Raw genomic sequence first — 21,516 nt, forward strand, 5'->3', positions numbered from 1 at the left:
GTTGTGATGGGCAATTACAGTGGCCCGGACGGAGGAATTCCGATGGGCAGCTGAGCTTTATGCGCGCCCCCTCCTCGGGGACTAATGTGCAAAACGATGCTCTAACTTTGTTAGATGGCCATTTTGTTTTGTTTTATTTAGCTCTGTGTGCCTTTTTGTCTTTTTTGTTTTTTTTGTTTTTTTGTTGTTGTCAAGTTTTCCAATTGAAATTTAATTTGATTTACTGTTATAAATTGTCCTTATTCATTTACTGTCCGCTCGGATACGTGGCACTGACTGAAGCTGAAACGGAGACAGATGCTCTTCGAAAAGTAATTTAGAGCTGGCCAAATGTTTTCGGGAAGCCACAGCGAAGGGACTGTTACAGGGACAGGACCGAAGCTCTGCTCTGTATATTTTGTAATTTTTCTAATGATGTTTATCAAATAATTCAATTTGGCATCCACACAAAACATTTCTTATGTGGAATGGCAAAAGGCCCCGACCGGCGTACAAAGCGGAAGGAGTGGCTGCTCCATGGGCCACAAGTGAAGTGGGCGGGCGGCGGGCGGCCGGGGTGTGTATACACACACATATGGGATGTCATTGTTGACCAACTAAACCGAAATTGAATTTTTCTCCCTCGTTGACTAAAAACCGCAAACAAAAGGTTTAGTCCCATGTCGGGCGATGGCAAAGAACGATGACGGAGCACTGGCCACTGGATACTGGATACCGGATTCTGGATACTGGATACTGGGATTCAGTGGCCGGTGGATACTTGATACCGTAACTCCCTCCCGCCGACCACATCCACATCCACATCATTTAACTGTGTACTCTCTGGGAGCGGGACACAATTGAATAACTTAACAAATCGTATAAAGGCCATAAACATGGTCAACTGCTAAGCATAAATATTATTACATTAGCTGTGCAACCAGATGGTGGTGGCCAATATCCCAGGGACATTACTATCCTGCTGCTGCTGCAGTTTCGTTTCCCTCCATCTAATTTATACAATTATTGAGCGTCAGCCAACTTGAGACGACACATAAACGGGCTGGCTGTCATCCCACGTCGGATGTCGTCTTATGCTGTCGCATTGGCACCCCTTTAGTGCCAGGAGTCATCAGGTCCGAAGAGGGGACACTTATTCCCCCAAAGAAGCGTCGGAAACATAAATTCCGAAAATTGATTTCCCCATGTTTATTGTGAAATTTGCGGAATTTATATTGGCAGGCAATGCGACAGCGGCGAATGTGTGGCATCCGCCTTGGAATGGAACGGACATCACATGTCCTTGACTGGCTGCGGTGCTTTTTGGAGGTGGAGCCCCGAATCTGGGACACAACTTGGCCCCGGCATTCCCGCCGCTTTATGAGTGACGCGGGGCCAGAACTTTGTCGCATCTGTGGGCGTTCCTTCGTCGTAAAAGCCACGCTGCCATCTGCCGTACCCGGCGTATGCGTGATATTAAATTGTTGTCTGGGGAAAATAGTGTTTACTCTGCGCGCAGTGCAACAACGCAGTGCAGTGTGCTTCGAGGGGCTTACTTATAATGCTTTTAAGTTTGTCATTTGTCTCTACAGTGTTGCGGATTATAAAAGTCGAAGCGCGTTAAGTGCCAGCGGGCAGAAGATGCTCTGGCATCGGCATGCTCTCTATGCTCCTCGCCCAGATCGATACGTGGATTTATGGACCCCCGTTGGCATGGCGGGATGCAAAATGCCGAGTGTCCTTCGTAAAACTTTGGTTAATTGAGCGCAATAATCCAGGCGCCAATGGAGGGGGAGGGGAGGGGGCGACGGAGACGCCAGATGGCAGCGGATCAAAGAAGGTAACTGCAGATGCGGGCAATTAAGCTTGCATCTAGCGTTCGTTAAGCTTGGGTCTCAGCCAAATCCCGCCTGGAATCCCCCGGGAAGGCAGGTTCGTTGATCGCACTCACCATTGGAGGATAGGACAAGTATCTGTCGCTGTTCATGTTGTAGTAAGACCCATCTGGGGGTGGCGCCGGCGACGGGGACGGAATATAGACGCCCTTGCTGATTAGCATCTGATCATCCCGGGTCATGTGGATGGCGGCGCTGCCATTATTGTGCCTCGGGTGCGGCAGTGTACAGGCGTTCACTGGAAAACACAGAGACGGAAAAACAGTATACAGTTAATATGTGCTTAAGTCAAAGTGAGCTCGATTTTATATGCATTGATGCTATTTTTTGTGGCCATTAAGCCCACTTTAGCCTGCTCGGGGTTGATTTTAATGGCTTACCAATACCCCCGCTTCATTCCCTCTTTTTGTCGGGTACGTGCTGCGCTCTACTGATTATTTTCCTATATTTTTTCCCATATATATGGCCGTTGCTATGGCTTAAGCTTTGATTGCGGCCATAAGCGGAGCACGCCGTTTGCCTGGCCAGCCGCAGATGGAGAATTGCAAAACGCATTCAATTTTCATTTTAAACTGCAAACGACGGGTTGTATATTCGAAAAATATGCATACCGTCGTTCGGTTCTCGATTGCCTATTCAGTTTGTTAGCTGTTTTCGGAAAAGGTTTAAACCCCGTTTGTAACTGATGTAATGCTTCTCTACTCAGAAAAGTATTTAAATATATCTAAGCTAGTGTATTTTAATTGAATATAGTTACAAAATATGATTTTTATCATTGGCGCAGAAGTAAACTCTACAAGCTCTGAACAAAAATTTCAAATTTTAAAACTTTAAACTTTTTTAAATTTTATAATAATAAATCAAGTTTTTATTTCCCCTCCCGGCTATTTTTAGAAACCTACATTCTAAATACCTAATTTCTTTAACTGATAAATTATATTAATGTTTTATTTAAAATAAGCATTAAATACATCTTTCTCGGATATTTGTCGCACATTTCCGCTCATCAGGAATTGGTGAAATCGAGAAAACACCTGTACATACGGCCAGCTCACGTAGCATGCAACAATTTGATGTTTGGTTCTGGCCGATTTCATGTGCAAACGTTTGGAAAGGAAAAGAAAACGATGGCCATTAATTGCAATGCTTGCGACATTGCTGATAAGCCCGTCCAATAAATATGCAAATGTCAATGGAGTCTTCAGTTGGCCATGAGGCAGCCTGCTTGGGGCGTGACAAATTGGCCCGACATACTGCCACGTTCCGTGAAAAGCGAGTGACTGTCAGCTGCAGAGGCGTGAAAGCCGCAAACGTAACAAATTTGTAATTTTGTAAAATAGACTGTGACATCGCTGAATTTCTGAGGGGTAGGACCTTTAGCCCCGCAACAATAACTTTCCGGGCTAAGTTGCGAACCTGCGGCTGCCTGACGACGACAAATCGAAGGAAACCATGTGGTAGACCTGAGTTTGGGCCTTGTTCATCTTGTGGCTTGTTTACTTCCGCATATGTGGGCGTGTTTTCTCAAAAGACAGTTACTCATGAATTATTGATTTTTCGATCAGCGCGGCATTGTTGTGCCGAAAAGAAAGTCGAACAAAGAACTGTATTTTTGTTCCAATTTGGGACTGTGGCAGTTGCATAATTGTTGCCCGGGTCAGGAGCAAAAGCTGCCAGTTCCCAGTTCCCGGTTCCCAGCTCATCTGATATTAATAACATTGGGCCAGGCCCGAGTCGAGATAAGAAATGTTTCACGTACAGGCTGAAAAATGGGGGACCAGCTATGAGCTATAGTCAGGGAGTATGCCTTAACCAAAGGGGTTTTCAAGAGCTTTCGGGATGCCAGGGCCTTTGCACTCGTTCAAGGTCAGAAACTGGGTCAGAGCTACGGACTTGTTGCTTTTCGACTGCTCATTAAAATGGAAACGTGTGGAAAAGTGTCTCATTAAAAGCGCGGCTTTCCCGCTTTCCTCGTGTAAATGCATAAATGGTAAATGAAACTGCAACGGCTGGGGGTGGGGGTGGCGGGCAAGATGAAAGCCCCTAGGGTTGTCATCCTTGTTTTGTTTTTTTTGCCAATTTCTCTGACTACCACCCATCGCTCACTACCAATTTAAATTCAACAAAAAACTCTGATAAAAAATGTGACGCCAACTAACAAAAACAATTTCCGCTTGCCCCGCCCCGTTAAGCTCATGTGCATGCCGCCCCCCAGCTTTTCCCGGGGGGTGGTGCACCAGCACCCGCTTTTCCGTCCGCTTTTCCGTCCGCTTTTCCGTCCGCTTGGAACAACAGCCTTGGGCTCGCTTGTTTGAGATTCAGCTTCCGGCAAGCATTTTAATTTTTTGTGCCACGTGGGGGATTCTTTGGCACTTTCCTCTCCGGCGCTTCGTTCTTGCCTTCGTCCTTTCTTCCCTTTTGCTTTCTTTTCTGCCTTTCTTCGCTGCTTTTGTCTTTGTTGTTCTTCTCCCTCGGCGTGTTTTCTTTTCAGCTCGTTCTGCTGTGCTCTTGTTGTTGTTTCGGGCATAAAGAAAATGGCGGTACTCTCGAACACCCGAGAAGTACATACATACGTAATTATGCGTGTCGCCGCAGAAACCTCGAGGTGGAAAATGGGGTGGTAGGGGCTTCTGGGTGGAAAAGTGGGCGGCAAGACCTTGTCTTCGGTTTATCTTAGAGATGAGCACGTGATGCGAATTCATCAAGAGCTGTTTGTGGAAAAAAACAAAGGTTTTCTAGCGTTTTGCGTGCTTGTGCTTCACTTAAAGTCATGTATATTGTAGCCGTGAATTACCATGATAATAAAAAACTTTCCCATTTTTATTCACCATTAATAATATGAATTTTTTAATACTATCATAATTTTTTCATCACTAATATAAATGGGAATACCATGGATTTATTAAAACGTAAAGCATTTCTTTGTTGCACGAAATCTATCGTCAAGCCTAATGTTCATTAGAGAGTCCTGAATTCAGTAAATGTTTCAATATGGACTAAAGCGAAAATAATATTGAATTGCATCGATGCCCTTATCTGAAAATCGAATGTGCTCACCAGCGCACCTCTATTTTATCTATGACGACTGGAAAATTCCTCTTAACATTTATTTGACGCTCAGATGGAGGGAAAATGAGAAGTGGGATAGCGCTCCCCAAATTTTCATGCCGTTGACACAAGGTAATTGTATTTTTTATGCCACAGTCTCCGGCACTTTTCCTTCCGGGGATAAGTTCTGCAGCTAATGTATTTTTATTATTTCTACGCTTTTGCATTTAAAATGCATTTTCTGCTTTTGTACCAACCGGACGGATTGTTTTTATAGAACTCCTGTTGTTCTTACAGCTCCGATGCTTTGATAGACTGCCACGGTGTCCTTTGTCTGGGCCACAGTCCCAATCTGAGTTTGAGACAGAGTCTGGGTCCTTTCCTTGGTTATTATTCTTCCATTTCCATTTTTCTTCCTTAAATTCGAGAACTCAAGCCATGAGTTTTTTCTTAAATTAGCGCGGGCCGCACGTGATTTGGATTTTGCCTTGGGCTATGTACATCTAGAGTATATGGGATACTCACACACATCCTTACATACGTCAATTGAAAATCAGGACTGACAAAAACTTTGCTCCTCAATTACAATTAAGATGGAGATGTTGTGCTGGAATTGAATTTTCAGCTCACACACTTGCCTCCTTTCGCCCCAAATGCTTCGATTTCGCTCTCTGTATATTTATTTCCTCCTCCTGCCCATCTTGCCCATCCTGTTCGTCCTTTTGCTATTTTCATGTCCCTTTTTCACCATTTGCTTTGATTGCGCTGCAATCATGGCATAAAAATCAAACCAAAACGAGTGCAACCGTTTTCAGTTGGGGCTTCAGAGGGTTAAGGGGGTCTGGTCGGTTTGCTGACGTCCTGACAGCGCGTGCAAAGTCCCAACTTTGTTTTGCCCGAAAGTTAATTATCTAAAACCTATTTTTAGCTTCTTTGTTTGGTACTCAAAAAAATTGTTTTAAAATCATGAAGGTTTTTGAGAAAAAAGAATAAAATGTATCCGATGTATAGTTTTGGCTTTGAAAATAATTGTAAAATAAATATAGACATTGTTTAAAATGCCAAAGAACAATGAACAACATTTTAACAACTAAAAATATCATGATGAAAAATTTGTAGTAGTGATTTAAGTCAATTCACAATTCACGACCGACTTTTAGTGTTAAATTGTTTAAAATATCGAACTTTCATTTGATACGGGTAGAGTTATAGAAGAAAAATCAGAAAAATCCAAACGAATACATTGTTTTCGCAAGGCAGACTTTTGAGGCTTAATAATTTTATTTCTGGCTTTAATTGGTCTGATCTTTACTTATGAATATGTCTGATGCAGTTAATGTTTTTTATCTGAATAAACTCATTTTTAATTCCTGTGTTCCGTGGTACTATCCGTCAACTTCCAATAAATACCTTGGTTTAGCAAAGAGTTGACACACTTAAGAAATGTAAAGTCCAGACTTTTTAGGAAATATAAAAATACCGGTTCTCAATCTGTTTTTACTAGATATCTAAGTGCTCGGTCAAGATTTACGTGCTTAATGCTCAGTGTTATAATGTTATTAAACCGTTGTAAGGTCCAGTTCTCTCAGGACCCGAAACAGTTTTATAATTTTGTTAACACAAGCGTAAATCTAATTCTTTTCCTTTCGCTGTCGTTCGAAAACATGACGGGAACCACAGATCAGGCAATAGCTGATATATTTGCCCAATTTTTCAAACGACTTACTCTACTTTAGATTATTCATCTCAGCCTTATTCTTACACCATGCCCAAGTCAAACCTCATATTCTGTCCCACTTTAACAGAAAGCTCTCTTCTTTTGGATCTTCTTCGTATTAAGCTTGCTTATTCGCAGGGCCCGATGGTATTCCTGGGTGCGTGCTTAGGTATTGCGCTAAGGCCCTGTGCAAACCTCTTCACAAGTTGTTTACCTTATCTCTAGAAACGTCCCAATTCCCAAATATTTGGAAGGAATCATTTGTTATTCTTCTTTTCAAAAAGGTAACAAGTTAGAAGCCATTAACTACAGAGGTATTTCTAAGTTGTCAGCTATTCCTAAGGTTTTTTTGAAAAATTATTACTCCTCATTTGCAGCACTTTTGCAGATCAATTATTTCTCCGTGTCAACACGGATTTATTAAACGTAGATCCACAATTACGAACCTTCTAAGCTCACTACATTTGTGATAAAAGGCTTCAATGGTAGTTTTCAAACAGATGTCATTTACACTGACTTTAGTAAAGCATTTGACTCTGTAAATCACTTACTTCTTATTCATAAACTTGACCTTTTAGGTTTTCCAGTTGATCTGCTTAAATGGATTTCAAGTTATCTAAATGGCAGGTCACAAAGGGTCCTTTTTAAAAATTAAAAATTCAATTTTGAAATTCTCCGTGTTACCTCCGGTGTCAAAGGGAGCCATCTGGGTCCGTTACTTTTTACATTATTTATTAACGATCTTCCTTAATATAAGTCATTTTGGTACTTATGTACGCAGATGATGTTAAGTTGTGCCTGCAGTATAAGGACATTTCCTGCCATTTAAACTTGCAATCCGATCTAGATAATTTTCAAAACTGGTGCCGAGATAATTTACTAAATTTAAACGGCTCCAAGTGCAAGCTGATGACTTTTTATCGGGCCAATCCGATATTCGCGACTTACACGTTAAGTGGCAGCTCTTTGGATAGAATAACTCTTGTAAACGATCTTGGCGTTCTCTTGGACCTAAACTAAAATTTTCTAATCACATTTCGTCCATGGTTAATAAAGCCAGAGGAGTGCTTGAATTTATTAAAAGGTGGTCAAAAGAAGTCGATTATCCTTATTTGACTAAAACTTTATTTATTTCGCTAGTTCTCCGATTCTGGAGTATGGGTTCCTGTCTGAGTCCACAATACGGAATATATATTGGTCGTATTGAATCTGTACAAAAAATTCCTTCTTTTTGCTTTACGGCGCCTAAACTGGGATGCAAATCTTATCTTACCTTTTTATTCTAGTAGACTTCTTTTGATTAATTTACCATCCCTAGCCAACCGTAGAACGATGCTTGGTACTATCTTTATTTATAACCTTATAATATTGACTGCCCCGACTTGTTAAGTTGCTCTAAGTAGATTAACTAGAAATTATATTCCCTAATTTTAAATCATTGTAGATCTAACTATGCCTTATGAGCCTTTCAGGTATTATGTTCTGACTATAATAGACTTTTTCCTGTAATATCAAATCTTGACTCTCGTCCTAAAATTTAATACTTGCTTCATTGGCACAAGATTGATCTAACTTTACTTTTTCCCGGACCTTTACCTTTATTTTCCTATCTCGTCTATTATCGCGAATCGTACGATACACGGCTGCCCTCGGTGTCGGTAAGGGCCGTGGGACTCCGCGCGAAAAAAAAAAAAAAAAAAAAAAAAAATGCAATGCAAAATAAGCGAGCCAGTAAAGTAAAAATGAAATGATTTCCTGTTTCTTTAAAGGGTTTTCTTGCAGTAAATTTTGAGCACTATTTAAGAGTTGTCATGGAGATATGTTTTGCAATATATACTTACCAATATTGTTGGGGTATATGACTGGCAGGGTGCCATCCTTCTGGTATCTGGGCGGCGGCATATCCGAGCCCTCCACCAAATACGTGGACGCCGCCTTTTTGCGCGCCTCATCCTGCGAATAAAGAAGGATAGAAGCTGAGTGAGGAGCGGCAGATGCGACATGGTCGGGTATATATCAATTTATACTCTCATTCCCATCTGAGTAATGCCCCGTAATTACTCCACACTTTGCTTTTTGGCATACTTTGGCAAAGGCGTTGAAAGTCGTTGGCGCGTAATTGACAGCCACAATGACAGCGGCGACACACGGACAGCGAGGACAACCAGGACAGCCGGGACAGCCGGGACAACAAGGACAAAAAGCAAGGACACCCGGATCGGATCGGGGCTGATTTATAACAGGCGCGGTCGCAGTTTACGCACTTTACATACTTTTACTTCAGCTTCTGCGGGTTAGGCAGTTGCTGCGGTTTTCCTGCCGCTGCAAGATTACGGCGATAATAAATGATTTTAATAATTTGGAACGATTTGTTTGAAGCCGCTTCCCTGTCTCAGACCCGGATTGAGGTCCCCACTCAGACCCTGCTTTATTCTCCGCTTTAGCCCACTCGCAGGCTCATCATTATCATCATCAGCGTCGCGTAATTAATCACGACGTCTTAGCGACGACGTCGGCATTCCGCTTCCGTTTCCGCTCCGCTGGTCTGGACCTGTTCTTGGGCCACATCTTGGTCTGGGCCTGGTCTGGCACTTCCTGCCTTCCACTCGGGGAGCTCTCATTTCGAGCATTGGCAATAATTGAAAGCCCAGGGCCGCAGGCCAGGGGGATTGCTGTGTTGACCACCCTCAACATTTGAAGTTAGTCAGACTGCCTTGAATCGACTCGAAGCCCTATCGTGCCTTTAATTTGTTTTGTGGATTATTAAATGCTTTGTTGTCATATTAAGGCCATCTTTATAACATTTGTTTCATCTTTGGAATCCTCCCGAAGCTATTTTCGTGGCTTCTCACTAATTTTCTGGCATATTATCTAATAGTATTAAATTGTTAACCGGTGTAACAGGTTCTTATTATGAGGAAACTAGAAAACTTGTACACCTTTAAGAATAGATGCAGGAACTTAAGGGGAAGCCGCCTCGTTATATAAATTTTGTAAGATATTAAAAAAAGTAGATTTCGAATATTTTATTTGTTTATAATATTATTGGTTTACTAAAATTAGAGTGAAAGAGAATAAATGAAAAACTTTTAAAAATATATAAAGAATTCCCTAAACGTCTTTTTAATCGATAATAATACTGATATCTATAGTACTACATCTTTTCACAACTTATAAGTTATTGCAAAACTTATTGTACCCCCAGATAGTGTATTCTAAGTCGGGGTGATTGATACAGTAGGGACATTGAGGAGAAAGCAATATTTAAATTGAATGACTTCGGGGAAATCACTCCATGCTCCGCCGGTGAAAATGCCAAGTGACGCCTCTGCGCCTGCAGGACATCTATTTAGCAATGGAAAATGCCTAAAATGCCAGACGATTTTCCACTGCCGGCTCTTTCCTTCCCCACTCTGTTCGTTTTTGTGCCCATTCACAAATTGCATATTCATGCTCATCCAAAAAAAGGACAGAAATGGCGAAAAAATTGGAAAAAATGGAGCCAAAACTGGTCGGTCCGTAGGTAGGTCCGTATATACTCACAATATATTCCGGCTGGCTGCTGCCCTCATTGGAGTACGACTCGCTCTTCTCCGAAACGCTGGACAGCGTCTCGCCGGTGACGGTGTCATTATACGAGCTGGGCGCGTACATCTCGATGGTTGCCGTTTTTGCCGGTTGATTTGTAGTTTCCGCCACTGTATTCCAATGCCGGCACATAAAAAATTCCGACGCCAGCAGCAGCGGCAAGGTATGTGCACAAATATTGAAAAGGTGTAATTGGCAGTGACATCCCGAAAATTGATGATTCGCAGCGGTGCCAGATGGTGGGGGTGGGGGTGGGAGTGGGAGTGTTTTTTTGGGGGGCGTTGATGCAGTGCGGCAGAAGGTGGATCCGAGGTGGCCAATTGTGTTGTAGTTGCAGGTTCGGGCAATGCAAATCAAATGCAAATAGCCAAGATTGTCAAAGTGCCAGAAACAGGAGTCGCGGGGTGCGGGCAAGGACGTTGTGTGGGTGTTGGACAAAGGGTGTTTTTCGGGTGGTACGATGTTTACACGGGTCGCAGGCATTGTGTTAATTATTCACATTTGTCGCAGCATTCGTTGATGTGCATTTCGATGCCGTGTCGGAAACAAAGTAAGGCACATTGGGAAATATAAATGAGTTGACAGGCGGGCAAAGGTAAAAATGCAATTAAATGATTTATGATACATTTTCCGCAAAGGTTAACACGTGTTTGGCGCAAAGTGGAGTCCATTATTGTATCACATTCCGGTTCGCAGTTGATGGGATATGGAAAATATATAAAAATAGTATAGGTTATAGGATATATTTTAAAGATTTTTCAAAATCCTGGCTGTTGCTGCTGCTGCATTCGGGTGACGATTTTCATATGTTTAACCTAATTCAATATACATGGTACATATATAATACATTTCTAAATTTTTCAAACATACAATGGTCGAATGTATGTACCTACCACGTTTTCTGTAGAATTTCTGTGTTTACTGCTTCGGTAAAAGGAATGGAAATAGTTTTGGTATATGTGATCGAATAGAATTAGCTTGGGCCAATAAAGGGAACAGTAAAATAATAGTTGTGTTGGAAATTATAAAAATAAATGCCGTTTTTCATCAGAAATTCCTATTTACTGCCAACCTTTTGTGTGAACTTCGACCTATTGTTGTTCCCGAGCGCTTTTTCCAGGCTGCCACGGAATTTACAACGATTGCGGGCTGAGCGGAGTCAGCAGAAAAGCAAAAAGCCATAGACACGTGTGGTTCCATTTAGCCCCTATTTCTCCTGATGGCGATAGGTAAATAGGTAATGGTAAATGGACATTGCCCTGCCACTCAGCTGCTATCGCCATCATTGCCATCATCATCGCGTCCAAGCTATGCAAAGATATAATGGCCCAATGGTTTCTTAATAATACATTTCCAAGGATGTATAAGAGGATATATAGGGGACCTGGGCGGCACGTCCTCCAGTTACGTGACATGCGGGGACCATTAGTCGATAAAATTGGCGTTTGCTGTTAATTTGCACAAAGAACATTGAATGTTTGGGGTTATCAAAATTACTTTATACACGTTTGGCTGCCGGTGCCCATGTTGGCCGATGTATAATGAATATTTAACAAATTGCAGCCGAATATTCGAACGCAAATTGCTTTGTTCTGTCTCCATTTCGTGTGTGTTCCTGTTGTTTGTTTGTGCTGCCGATGCTTCAATTTGCATTTTTTATGATTGACCAACATTTGCCAGCGTTGTATTTTAATTCATTAAACATATGCACACACAATTCGCAATCTATACACTTTTGTGTGGGCACTCATAGGGAAAAAATTAAAAATTGAAAACGCATTTAAATGTTGGGCCGCAGTGCTGAACGGCTCAGATATCTCTGTTGCTGGTCTGCCGATGACAGCGCCCTGTAGCACATGTAGCACATGCACATATGTGCGAATGTGTATCCTGCCAAAGCTCACTGATTTTATGGCTTAGTGAGTTAAAAACATTTTCGGCATTTGTCAGTTGTTTTATTTATGAGGACACACGAGTGGCAGGCTGAAGGGCGTTTGGGTGCGGAGGGCCATTTAAAATAATAGACCTGGCTTTAATCAATTAGGGCAATTAAAAACATGACCGCTTGCCTGCACGAGTGCATTTGTGTGAATAGAGAGCCCGATCCCTCTTAAATGTGTTTTTCAAGCAAAAGATTAGAGCGGGCAGTGAAAAAAATATAGTTCGATTCGGGTCTACTCTGGATTTGGCTATTAAGTTCGTCCCTCTTGGAAAATTAAAGAAGGTATTTGAGTAGGAAAAATAAAATGTTAAATGTAAATACAATTCTCTTAAAAAATATTATATTGCTTGCCTACTTTACTTTCACTGCAAAATGTAACGGAAGGTGTAAGTTTATTGATTCGTCAAATAATAAATAGCTATATTTAAAATGTGAAATGTAATATAACTCATACAGTTAACGACAGGAATAATGTTAACAATGCTTTAAAACATTTCTGAACATTTTTAAATCAACACTCATTACAAAATAATTTTTTTTTTCAATTTTTAATAGAGATTGCTGTTTAATGCAAATTCCATAATGTTTGTTCAACAAGATTTCATATTTCGCCTTTAGTGTATGCATTTAAACATACTTCTCGGAATTGCCTAGATTATTTCGTCATGCCAAACGAATAATTTATGACATATAAAAGCCTGAGTTAGTTGTTGATGCTTTGTTTTTTGGTTTCCACTTACAACCCATAAACTCTATAAGTCCTAAGCGCGATTTACCGGGAAAACTCCAGGTCGCAGACAGACGGATGGCGGGATGAGTGACCCCTTGGCAGGGTATAAACGGCCGGGGGCGGCTTATCACTCGCCGTCATCCTCGTGACCGTGGGCACAATGCGGTGTGCCCCGTCCACACAGATGTCAAATAATCCGCACTCGCATGCCGCTCCAAGTTTCCTTGTTGCCGCTGCACTTTGTGCCTCCGCCACGCCGCCCGGAGATTACAAATTTTGCACTTATGCTCGGAAAACCCCGGCCGGATCCCTTTCCCCATACGTATATATGTGGGGCGCGGCTTAGACAGATTCTGCGGTCATCTGGGCACGGTAATGACGGCGACGTCTGCTCCGAAGGACTTTTCTGGTAAGCCCTCTGTCCTGGCATCAGCTCTCAATTATTCGCTGGCCGGACTTGCGGTATGCCGTAGTGGATTTCTCCGCTTTGTGCCATTTGCTCTTTGGTCATTTGAATGGACCGGGTGCTGAGCTTTTCCCGGGCATTGTTTCAGGGCCCGGCGAATTTATGAACTCCCTCTCCCCGCCGCAAATGGATCCGCTGCTGCCTCGGCATGTCATGGCCAGTTGCCTAAGCAGCAAACTTTTCGACATTGCTGAGCCAGCCCCCTGGCCCCCGAATCGCCCCGAACCGCCCCGATTTCCTCCGATTTGCCCGATTTTCCTGACCACGACAGCCTGTGCGCTTATCTCTTCAGATTTGATGTCGCAGCTCCCTCACGCACGCCGAAAACCCCAGTGCCCTGGCCAGTTCCCCGGGTCCCCGTCAATTGTTTAAAGAGTGTCAAAGTCAAGTGCTCGCCAGTGGAGCAGCCATCGGGACAGAGCGATGGTGGTGGTGATGATGGTGGTGGGTCCTACAAAGTGCCGGGTCGGGTGGTCTTATCGCTGGTGGCAACGTTGGCATAAAAGTTTCGCCCCGCCAAGTCGTAAAAGTGTCGCACTCAACTATATCCCCGAGATCGGGTTGCGGGCCATTTCACTTTTGCGCCTGCACTCGGTCTAAAGTTTTACTCCTGGCCAAAAGATAATACACCCTCCGTGTTGATGGGTGCTCTCCATTTCCTATTTGTGCTCCAGCTAAAGTTGGCACTTTTTTGTGCACAGAAATCTATTGCCATATGGGCCTATGCCCATGCCCTAACTTAGTTAACCACTCACGAATTCCCGGACCGATTGCTAGATGCAACTTCTCCTCGGCCTTTTAAGTGGGCCATTGAGTAAAAGTGCACTTGGAAAAGGGATTTTGTTTTTAAAGCAATTTAAATAACTCAAGAAGATATTTAATTTAGTTTAACTAAATTAACGCAGGACAGATAGTTTGTGAATTATTGAATAAAACATTTTCTATGATACTCTTTTCGAATCTCTGCCATGCCAATTGATTCCTCATCACCAAACATCATGAATATCATTTTCTTCGTTTAATTCCTCAAACAATAAGCATTTTCCATATAACCTATGCATACTTTTTTCATTTGAAAATAATATTTTCATTTTGTTACTAAGTAAATACTATCTAATATATTTTAAACTTAAAGTCTTGAATCCCTTCAATTTAGAGAATGCAAATAATAATTATTCAAGGGTTTCATTCATATTTCAATACGAGTTGTGCTGGCAACTTGTAACGAATCAGCCGTTTATATCCTAATAATAATTATTTTTAGATTTAAAAATTATAAAGATTACGGTCCCTGATTGAGATATCTTGAATTTGCTCTGAAACCGGAGCTTAAAAGAATTAACAGGGATGTGTGAATGCGTTTTAAGCATCTTAACTCTTTTTAGCCTCAGTGTATAGACGCTCTTCCCTTTCCGTTTGGGGGCCAGGCGAAAGGCAATAAACTTTAGAGATGGCGCTATTCTGGATGTTCCGGCTCAGGCCCAGCTCATACGGGAATGAAATATGTGGCACTGGGCATTGACTGTGGCTGCGGCGATGCGATGGTCACTGCCGCTCTCTTGTCCATGGTGTCTGTGGTCGATGACCGACCGGCAACGGAACGAGCGGACCAACGGACGGCCAAACGGACGGACGGACGGACCGACGGACGACCAGCAGTCGGCGACGGAGCTGAACCACTGAACCAGCTGCCAACCGCAGACTTTTGGCATAGTTTATCGGACAGCGACAACTACAGCGAAAGGCTTCTTAGGCGGCCTCCAGTGCGGTTGGGCTTTTGGTTTGCCGAAGAGCCGGGATTCGGGATGCGATGGGTTGGGCGAGATGAGATTTGGAGCTGGGCGGCGGGATGGATTTCCTTTCTGTGCGCCATGCGGCATTTTGACACAAAGGCACAAATGCACATTAAAAATGCATATCCGAGGGCTGCAACAAAAACACAAGTCAAGTTTCGCCGGCGAAAACATTGAAATATGCAGAGAGATATCCCCCGACAGGGTCCCCCCTCCCCTCCCCTCACCTCCCACTGCCACTTCCAGGGCCACGCCCACTCCCCGGCCGCCCCCTCCGCCGGCTGGCCAACGCACCAGTTTCCCTGTCAACTTCAAACAAAAAAAGAAAAAAGCGAAATGGATGGAAAAATTGTGAGCACTGAAAACGGGAAAAGTAAAAATCCTTTTGGGCATTGTCAGTTATCGGCTTTTGACAGGGATAAGGGGATGGCAGTATGGCGGTACGGCTACCAAACCACTCTCCGTACATTGTCATAAAAATGTTGTTCCTTCCAGGAGGGGTTTTCCTCCGCTTTTCGTTTTCGTTGCTGTGTTTGTTTGCAACAAGACTGAAATATGAATTTTCTTTTGTGCGGAGCGGGACTGCATTCATATCCCGGCACTCGCCATTTGTTCAACTGTGCCGCTCTGGAAACGAAAGGCAGAAATAATGGAGTCTGGCCCGGCCTGGGATTCTTAGGGAAATTTCTTATTTATGTCCTGCGGCTGTAGTTCATGCTACTCGTGCTTCCCGTTTGAAAATGTCAAAAATAACTGGCCCACATTTTGTTCCCCCGATTAAGTCAGTTTAGTTTAGTTTCGGGGCGTGCTGGCCCCTTTTTCGCTGGCTTAATGAATCAAAACTTTTCATTAAAGGAGAAGGGAATGTAAGTCAACTCATAAGTCAAATGTTTACGCAAACTGTATGACAGCGCACATATTACAGCAGCAAATAGAACTCCAAGTCGTCCTCACATGGTGCTAACGCCCTTGGTTAAACAAATGGCATTTAGTATGGCTCCCACACCAAAAAAAATATGTGAAATTGTTGATAACATCAACTTGTGCAGTGCACATGTTATGTTAAATTGTTTCTTTAAAGATCCTTTTTTTGGAAAAGCACCGTTCCATCTCCTAATAATTTTGTCAACTCTGAACAATCAAAATAAAAATTTACCAAGGAACTTAATAATTTACTAACAACTGAACATTGTTTTATTTTATGCATATGAGCAAAACTGTAGTTCTGGTTACCAAAAGACCTAACAATTTTCAGTTCTTCAGAGTGCAATTTGCAGTGCCTAGTTACCAAAAAGGACTCTTGCATCTGCATAATTTTACGGACTTTTATTTTGGCTTTTTCGTGCTCTTGGACCGCCGTATTGAGTTCTCGATGCAGCCCGGCCCAATGGAAATAATTTGGTTAGCCGGCAACGACGCTGCGTGTTGCATGTCGACTGGCTGCACGTAATAGCGATTCAGAGCTGGCACATCGCGTATACGCCGTGTGTGCGCGTATCAAATTTGCCAGTCTGAAGGATGGGATTGTTAAGGAAAGCTAGCCTGGAAAATGGTAACAGTTGGACTGATGGCGGCGCCAGGGCTTCCATTTTAAAGTTGGCACCACTCTAGGGGTGAAAGAATAATTTCGATTTAATAAACAACCCTCAGCAACATGTCCAACACTTGTCGACACGTGCTCCCGACCTCCGAACTCCGAACTCCGACCTCCAACCTCCGAATCCCCGGCGTCCGTAAGCCGTGAAAGCAATCTGATTTCCGGAGGATTGTGCATTCAGCTAAGAAAACGATGCACATTTGTCTTGCCGGCTGTCCGGGTCTCTTGTTCAATAAACAGCAGCTCTCGGCTGCTGCCGGGTGCCCAGGATGCATCATTATTTTCTGTCATCATTATACTCCAGCCGGAGACTTCTTGCCTCGCTCCAGCATCCTGGCCACGCTTGGCATTGGTTGCCTGCGGAAATTACAAGGAGCCGTGGCGGGAAAGTGATCCGGGCGGAGTGGGTCCTGCGTATGCAGGAAATTGTTTAGTGAGCTTCATAAAGAGAGCCTGCATGCCGAGGTCCTTAGTGGGCAGCGGATGCAGCACAACGCGCTCTCTTCCGCATCCGGTGGTGTCACGGAAGTGGTGCCGGCTGCCGCTGCAACATGGCAGCCGGTGCAATTGTCTGGTTGGCGGCATTTGGAGCCCGGAGTGCCAGCCCCGCACCGAAATAATCTCAATCAAAGGCGGACCCTGGGAAGCAGCCTCAGCAAGTAAGCCAGTGCATGTACATCAGAACGGAATGTACACCGCCCAAATAATAGTCATAATAACAATAATAATAAATAATAATAACCTTTCTTGCGGCGCTGATGCACAAAGAACCAGGCAACCAGCGACGCGTTGACCAGGAGAAAGCCAAATGCCGCCAGGGAGATGCCAATTATGACCAGATTCGGTGTGTTGCTGGAGTCCTCGGTTAACTCGGCTGGCATCAGTTCAAGTCCTTGACAAAGCGAACGAACCATGGAAAAAGTACAAAAAAATATGGTTGCAGAAATAAAACAATAAATAAATGCGAAATGAAATGAGAAATTGTAATAAAAAAGAATAATATCATGAGGAATAAAAATATAAAATGGCGCAGAGCATAGCAATGAACTGTCCCAGTTTTCAGTTGTGTCCGAGGCGGACTCGTTCTCGGATTCCGATTCTGATTCTGTTTCGGACTCGGACTCGGCCGGGGATTCCATTCCGGCTAAGGAGACGGGGTCGAGGGTCGATTTCGGTTGGCATGGCGAGCACACGCAGCGAAATCAAATAAAGAGACCGACTAGCGACCAGCGAGTGACGCAAATCACGTAGAGGCTGCGAAGCGGAGCCGGAACATGTGATGGCAAATGAAATTAGCGACGCCATCGCCATTCCACAGCGATTCCCATCGCGATTCCCTCACCCATTTCCAGTCCCATCCGCAGTCGCTGACCACCGGGCACGTGCGCTGACAACGCCCACAAATTAAAAGAAAATAACGGAGGCGACGGCGGGCCGAGTCGAGGGAATTAGAAATTCAAATGCCCACGGATTCCAGCTCTGCAGCACTCCAACTCTCAACTCCAACTATTGCTTCCCATTGAATCCCATCTGGGTCGATGGCAACCATGCCACAACACTGAGATCATAGACTAGGATATCATCTCAAATGTTTTGTCTAAATCTCTAAAGGTGAAGTTATTTTACTTAAGATTTTGAAACATATTTAAAACTTGTTCAAATTAATGTAAGCAAAAGGCTACGTTTTAAGTCCAATAAATTGATTGCATAAAATTGTTTAAATTGCAATGTGATCGGTCAGTAATTTTTCAATATTATTTGCTAAATTTCTGAAATGTTTCTCAGTAATGGTAGGAATCCTAATCTATTCTGAGACATCTGAAAATATATATTTCGATTTTAATTAAGTTACTAAAGCTTAAAATGTTGCATTCCAAATCTCTGTTATGTTATGCCCTGCGTGTAATGTAAATGATTATTTAAATATGTTAAAGGCATCAATAGTTAAGGCGTATAAAATCCGTTTTGATGAGACCTTTTTAGAAAGAGACATATAAAACGTGGACATTTTTCCCAGTGTGGCAGCAGCAGCAACCGCCGGATTCACGGCGCACCCCTCACCTCGCTTCAGGCGCTTCTCGTTCCGTTTGTGCAGACAGCAGCCGATGACAAACACGTTGAGCAGGACCACGGCGATGCCGGCGCCCACGCCCACCAGGAGCATGCCCGATGTGCCGCCCAGCGGCGTCTGGCTGGTGGTCGGCGGTCCGCCTCCCAGCGACGAGGCAGGGTGCGAGGGGGGCGGGGCCTCTGCAGGGCGGAAGGCGGGGCGGTGGCCATTGCGGTGGTCGCGTCGTCGGTGTCGTTGGCGTTGTTGATGGCCGTAATGCAATTCCGATTAGGAGCAGCAGGGGTCGGGACGAGATCATTGAGTGAGACAACAGATCGGAACCTGGCCAGGTCATGTGCCCCCATGGCCATGTCTGGTTGTAGGCCATTTCTTACGCTTCATAATCTATGGTCGGTCTATTTGAATTGCTAAGTCAATGGTGGTGGTGCAGGACGCAGTTGAATTGAATGGCAAATGGCGGCAGAAAGGTGTTCTAGCATTTTAAAGGTATTGTGTCTGGTTCCCTACTGCTTGCTAACTTGATTGCATCAATTATTTAAAAACTATTTCGTATTAAAATTATCCTTCTGAGAAAATTAACAATGTACAAAAATTGTTCTAAACTTAAAGGCTTATTTCAACCATCGTAAAATATAAATTTAAATTGTCAACAACACCGAAATTATTTATTAGTATTATTGTAGTGGGTAATAAGTTTGAACCAAATATTTTTTGTTTTACTAAATTGGGGTTCCTAAATTTAATTATTTTCATCTAATAACGATTGTATTTAAACAATTTTTTTTAGGCATGGTTTTCATTTATCTATCATTTATCAATCTAGTTGACTTATTTTTAGTCAAGTCAAACAGAGGCTAAGAATAGTTTGCATTATACTTTGAAAATCTATTACCAATCTAGTTGATTTGTGTTAGTTTTTGTGAATGGGCAATATTTCATGAATTGTCCCTTGAAGGCAAAACTTGGTTAGGACTAAGCTATTTAGTTGGCTGAATAAATACATCAAAATTGGTTTAAATTCTCTGATTAATGTGATTCGCTGTATGCACGACTGGAAATTTCGCAGGGAAAATAGCCAATTTCAGGGTCTATTCTAATTTCACTTCATCAATTATTTCGGCTGACTCGTTCCATGCGTGCTTCTAATTAGCCTGATAGCTGCTTATCATACTGGCTAGCTAATTAATTCCACAAATCTGCGAACCGTTTCCTGACAACTGGCCGGCACCACCAACATCCCCGTAGATACCGACGCCCATGCTCCGATTCCTCCGATTCGGAACCGAGCCCGTGCTCCAGTGGCCATAAAAGCCAAATGGCGGACTGGCATAAATCAATGTCGGCATCGCTGGTCGAGTGCGGCACTCGCGGCCAATTTGAATGCTGTTCTCAGGGGCGGGGCGGGGCGTGGCGGACTTACCTTTGGTCTCGGCCCGCGCCAAGTCGGGCAGGTAGGAGCTCTGGCCCAGCTCGTTCCAGGACATCACCGAGAACAGATAGAGCGTATTCATGCGCAGCCCGCCGATGGTCAGCTTGTGGCTGTTCGGCAGCCCATCGATGTATTTGTACTGCTCGCGGTCGAACATCCTGCAAATGAGAGGGCAGAGTGCAATTTCATTAGTGCCAGGACTCGTGACAGTTGCACGGAGGGAAATCTGCGAGCTCTTCACTTTCGACCACCAAAAGTGACTCTTATAAATTATTGCTTTATGTTAAAAATAATAATAATTGTGTGTTACAAAACGCATCAAAATAGCCTTCAAAATGGAATTTAATTTAAATAAAATTCCGCATTCATAGCGTTTGTTGTTATTTTGTATTTAAGGACCCTGCTAAAATTGTTTTCTGTGCATGCTTTGAATATCGGGGCCATGACCAAATCACTCACCTATAGCGGACGCGATATGAGGCCTTGAGGCCGCCATCGAAGCCCGGAGTCCAGGCCACGGTGACGGTGTCGTGGGTGACGTTCAGGATGTTCAGGATGAGGGGTGGGTCCGGCTGCGAGGTGATTTCCAGGCGCACCGTCTCCACCGCCTCGCCAAGATCGTTCCGGGCCACGCATTCATAGGCGCCGTAGTCCGCCGGCGCCACTTTCTCCACGATGAGGGAGGATTCGTAGGTCAGCGAGTCAATCTTGCGCTCCTCCACCTCGTACTTGTACGTGCGGTTGATGGGCAGGTCCTTCTTGTCCTGCCGCCAGATGAACTGCGGCTTGGGCGAGCCCTGTGCCCGGCAAGGCAGTCGACCCCGCTCCCCTGTCCCGCTGGCGGCTCGCAGGAGCGTTGGAGCCTTGGCGATCTCGGGAGCAACTGGAGGCGGTAAACAAAGGGTGTGGAGGGTGTTACGGGGATGGGAGATCGAGGGTATAGCAGTAATTTCATCTACTGCCGAGAGTACTTACACTTGACTATCAGCAGGATATCGCGGTTGGTGGGATTGGCCACTCGGTTGTCGGCTACGCACCGGAAGTTGCCCACGTCCTCGCGCTGCGCGTTTTTGATGTGCAGGTAGGAGGTGCCGTTCGCGAAGGTCGTCGAGGTCTTGACGGTCATGTCGTAGCCCACCCGCTCCCACTTCACGTGCTTCTCGGTCAGCGGCTTGCCCTCCACGCTGCAGGACAGCATTGCGTCCTCGCCGGGATTGACCACAATGTTCTCCGAGACCGACTTGATGGTGGTGCCGTCTGC

General features: G+C 44.0%; 1 protein-coding gene across 3 annotated transcripts in view; it reads right to left on the reverse strand.

The window, feature by feature from the left end:
* Window positions 1-21,516, reverse strand: part of LOC108049614 (nephrin) — a 64,424-nt gene that overhangs the window by 7,535 nt on the left and 35,373 nt on the right. Inside the window, exons 14-21 of one of the 3 annotated variants that reach the window (XM_044461785.1) lie at window positions 21,231-21,512; window positions 20,715-21,138; window positions 20,247-20,413; window positions 18,817-19,005; window positions 17,498-17,647; window positions 10,183-10,337; window positions 8,481-8,592; window positions 1,931-2,112 (exon numbers count right to left, since the gene is read on the reverse strand). In XM_044461785.1, the coding sequence (XP_044317720.1) occupies window positions 1,931-2,112; window positions 8,481-8,592; window positions 10,183-10,337; window positions 17,498-17,647; window positions 18,817-19,005; window positions 20,247-20,413; window positions 20,715-21,138; window positions 21,231-21,512 (1,661 nt within the window). The remainder of the gene's footprint in view (window positions 1-1,930; window positions 2,113-8,480; window positions 8,593-10,182; window positions 10,338-17,497; window positions 17,648-18,816; window positions 19,006-20,246; window positions 20,414-20,714; window positions 21,139-21,230; window positions 21,513-21,516) is intronic. The other 2 variants (XM_044461784.1, XM_017130854.2) reach the window with 2 other exon arrangements.

This window comes from Drosophila rhopaloa, unplaced genomic scaffold, assembly GCF_018152115.1.
Source record: "Drosophila rhopaloa isolate 14029-0021.01 unplaced genomic scaffold, ASM1815211v1 contig_69, whole genome shotgun sequence".
Classification (NCBI taxonomy): Eukaryota; Metazoa; Arthropoda; class Insecta; order Diptera; family Drosophilidae; genus Drosophila; species Drosophila rhopaloa.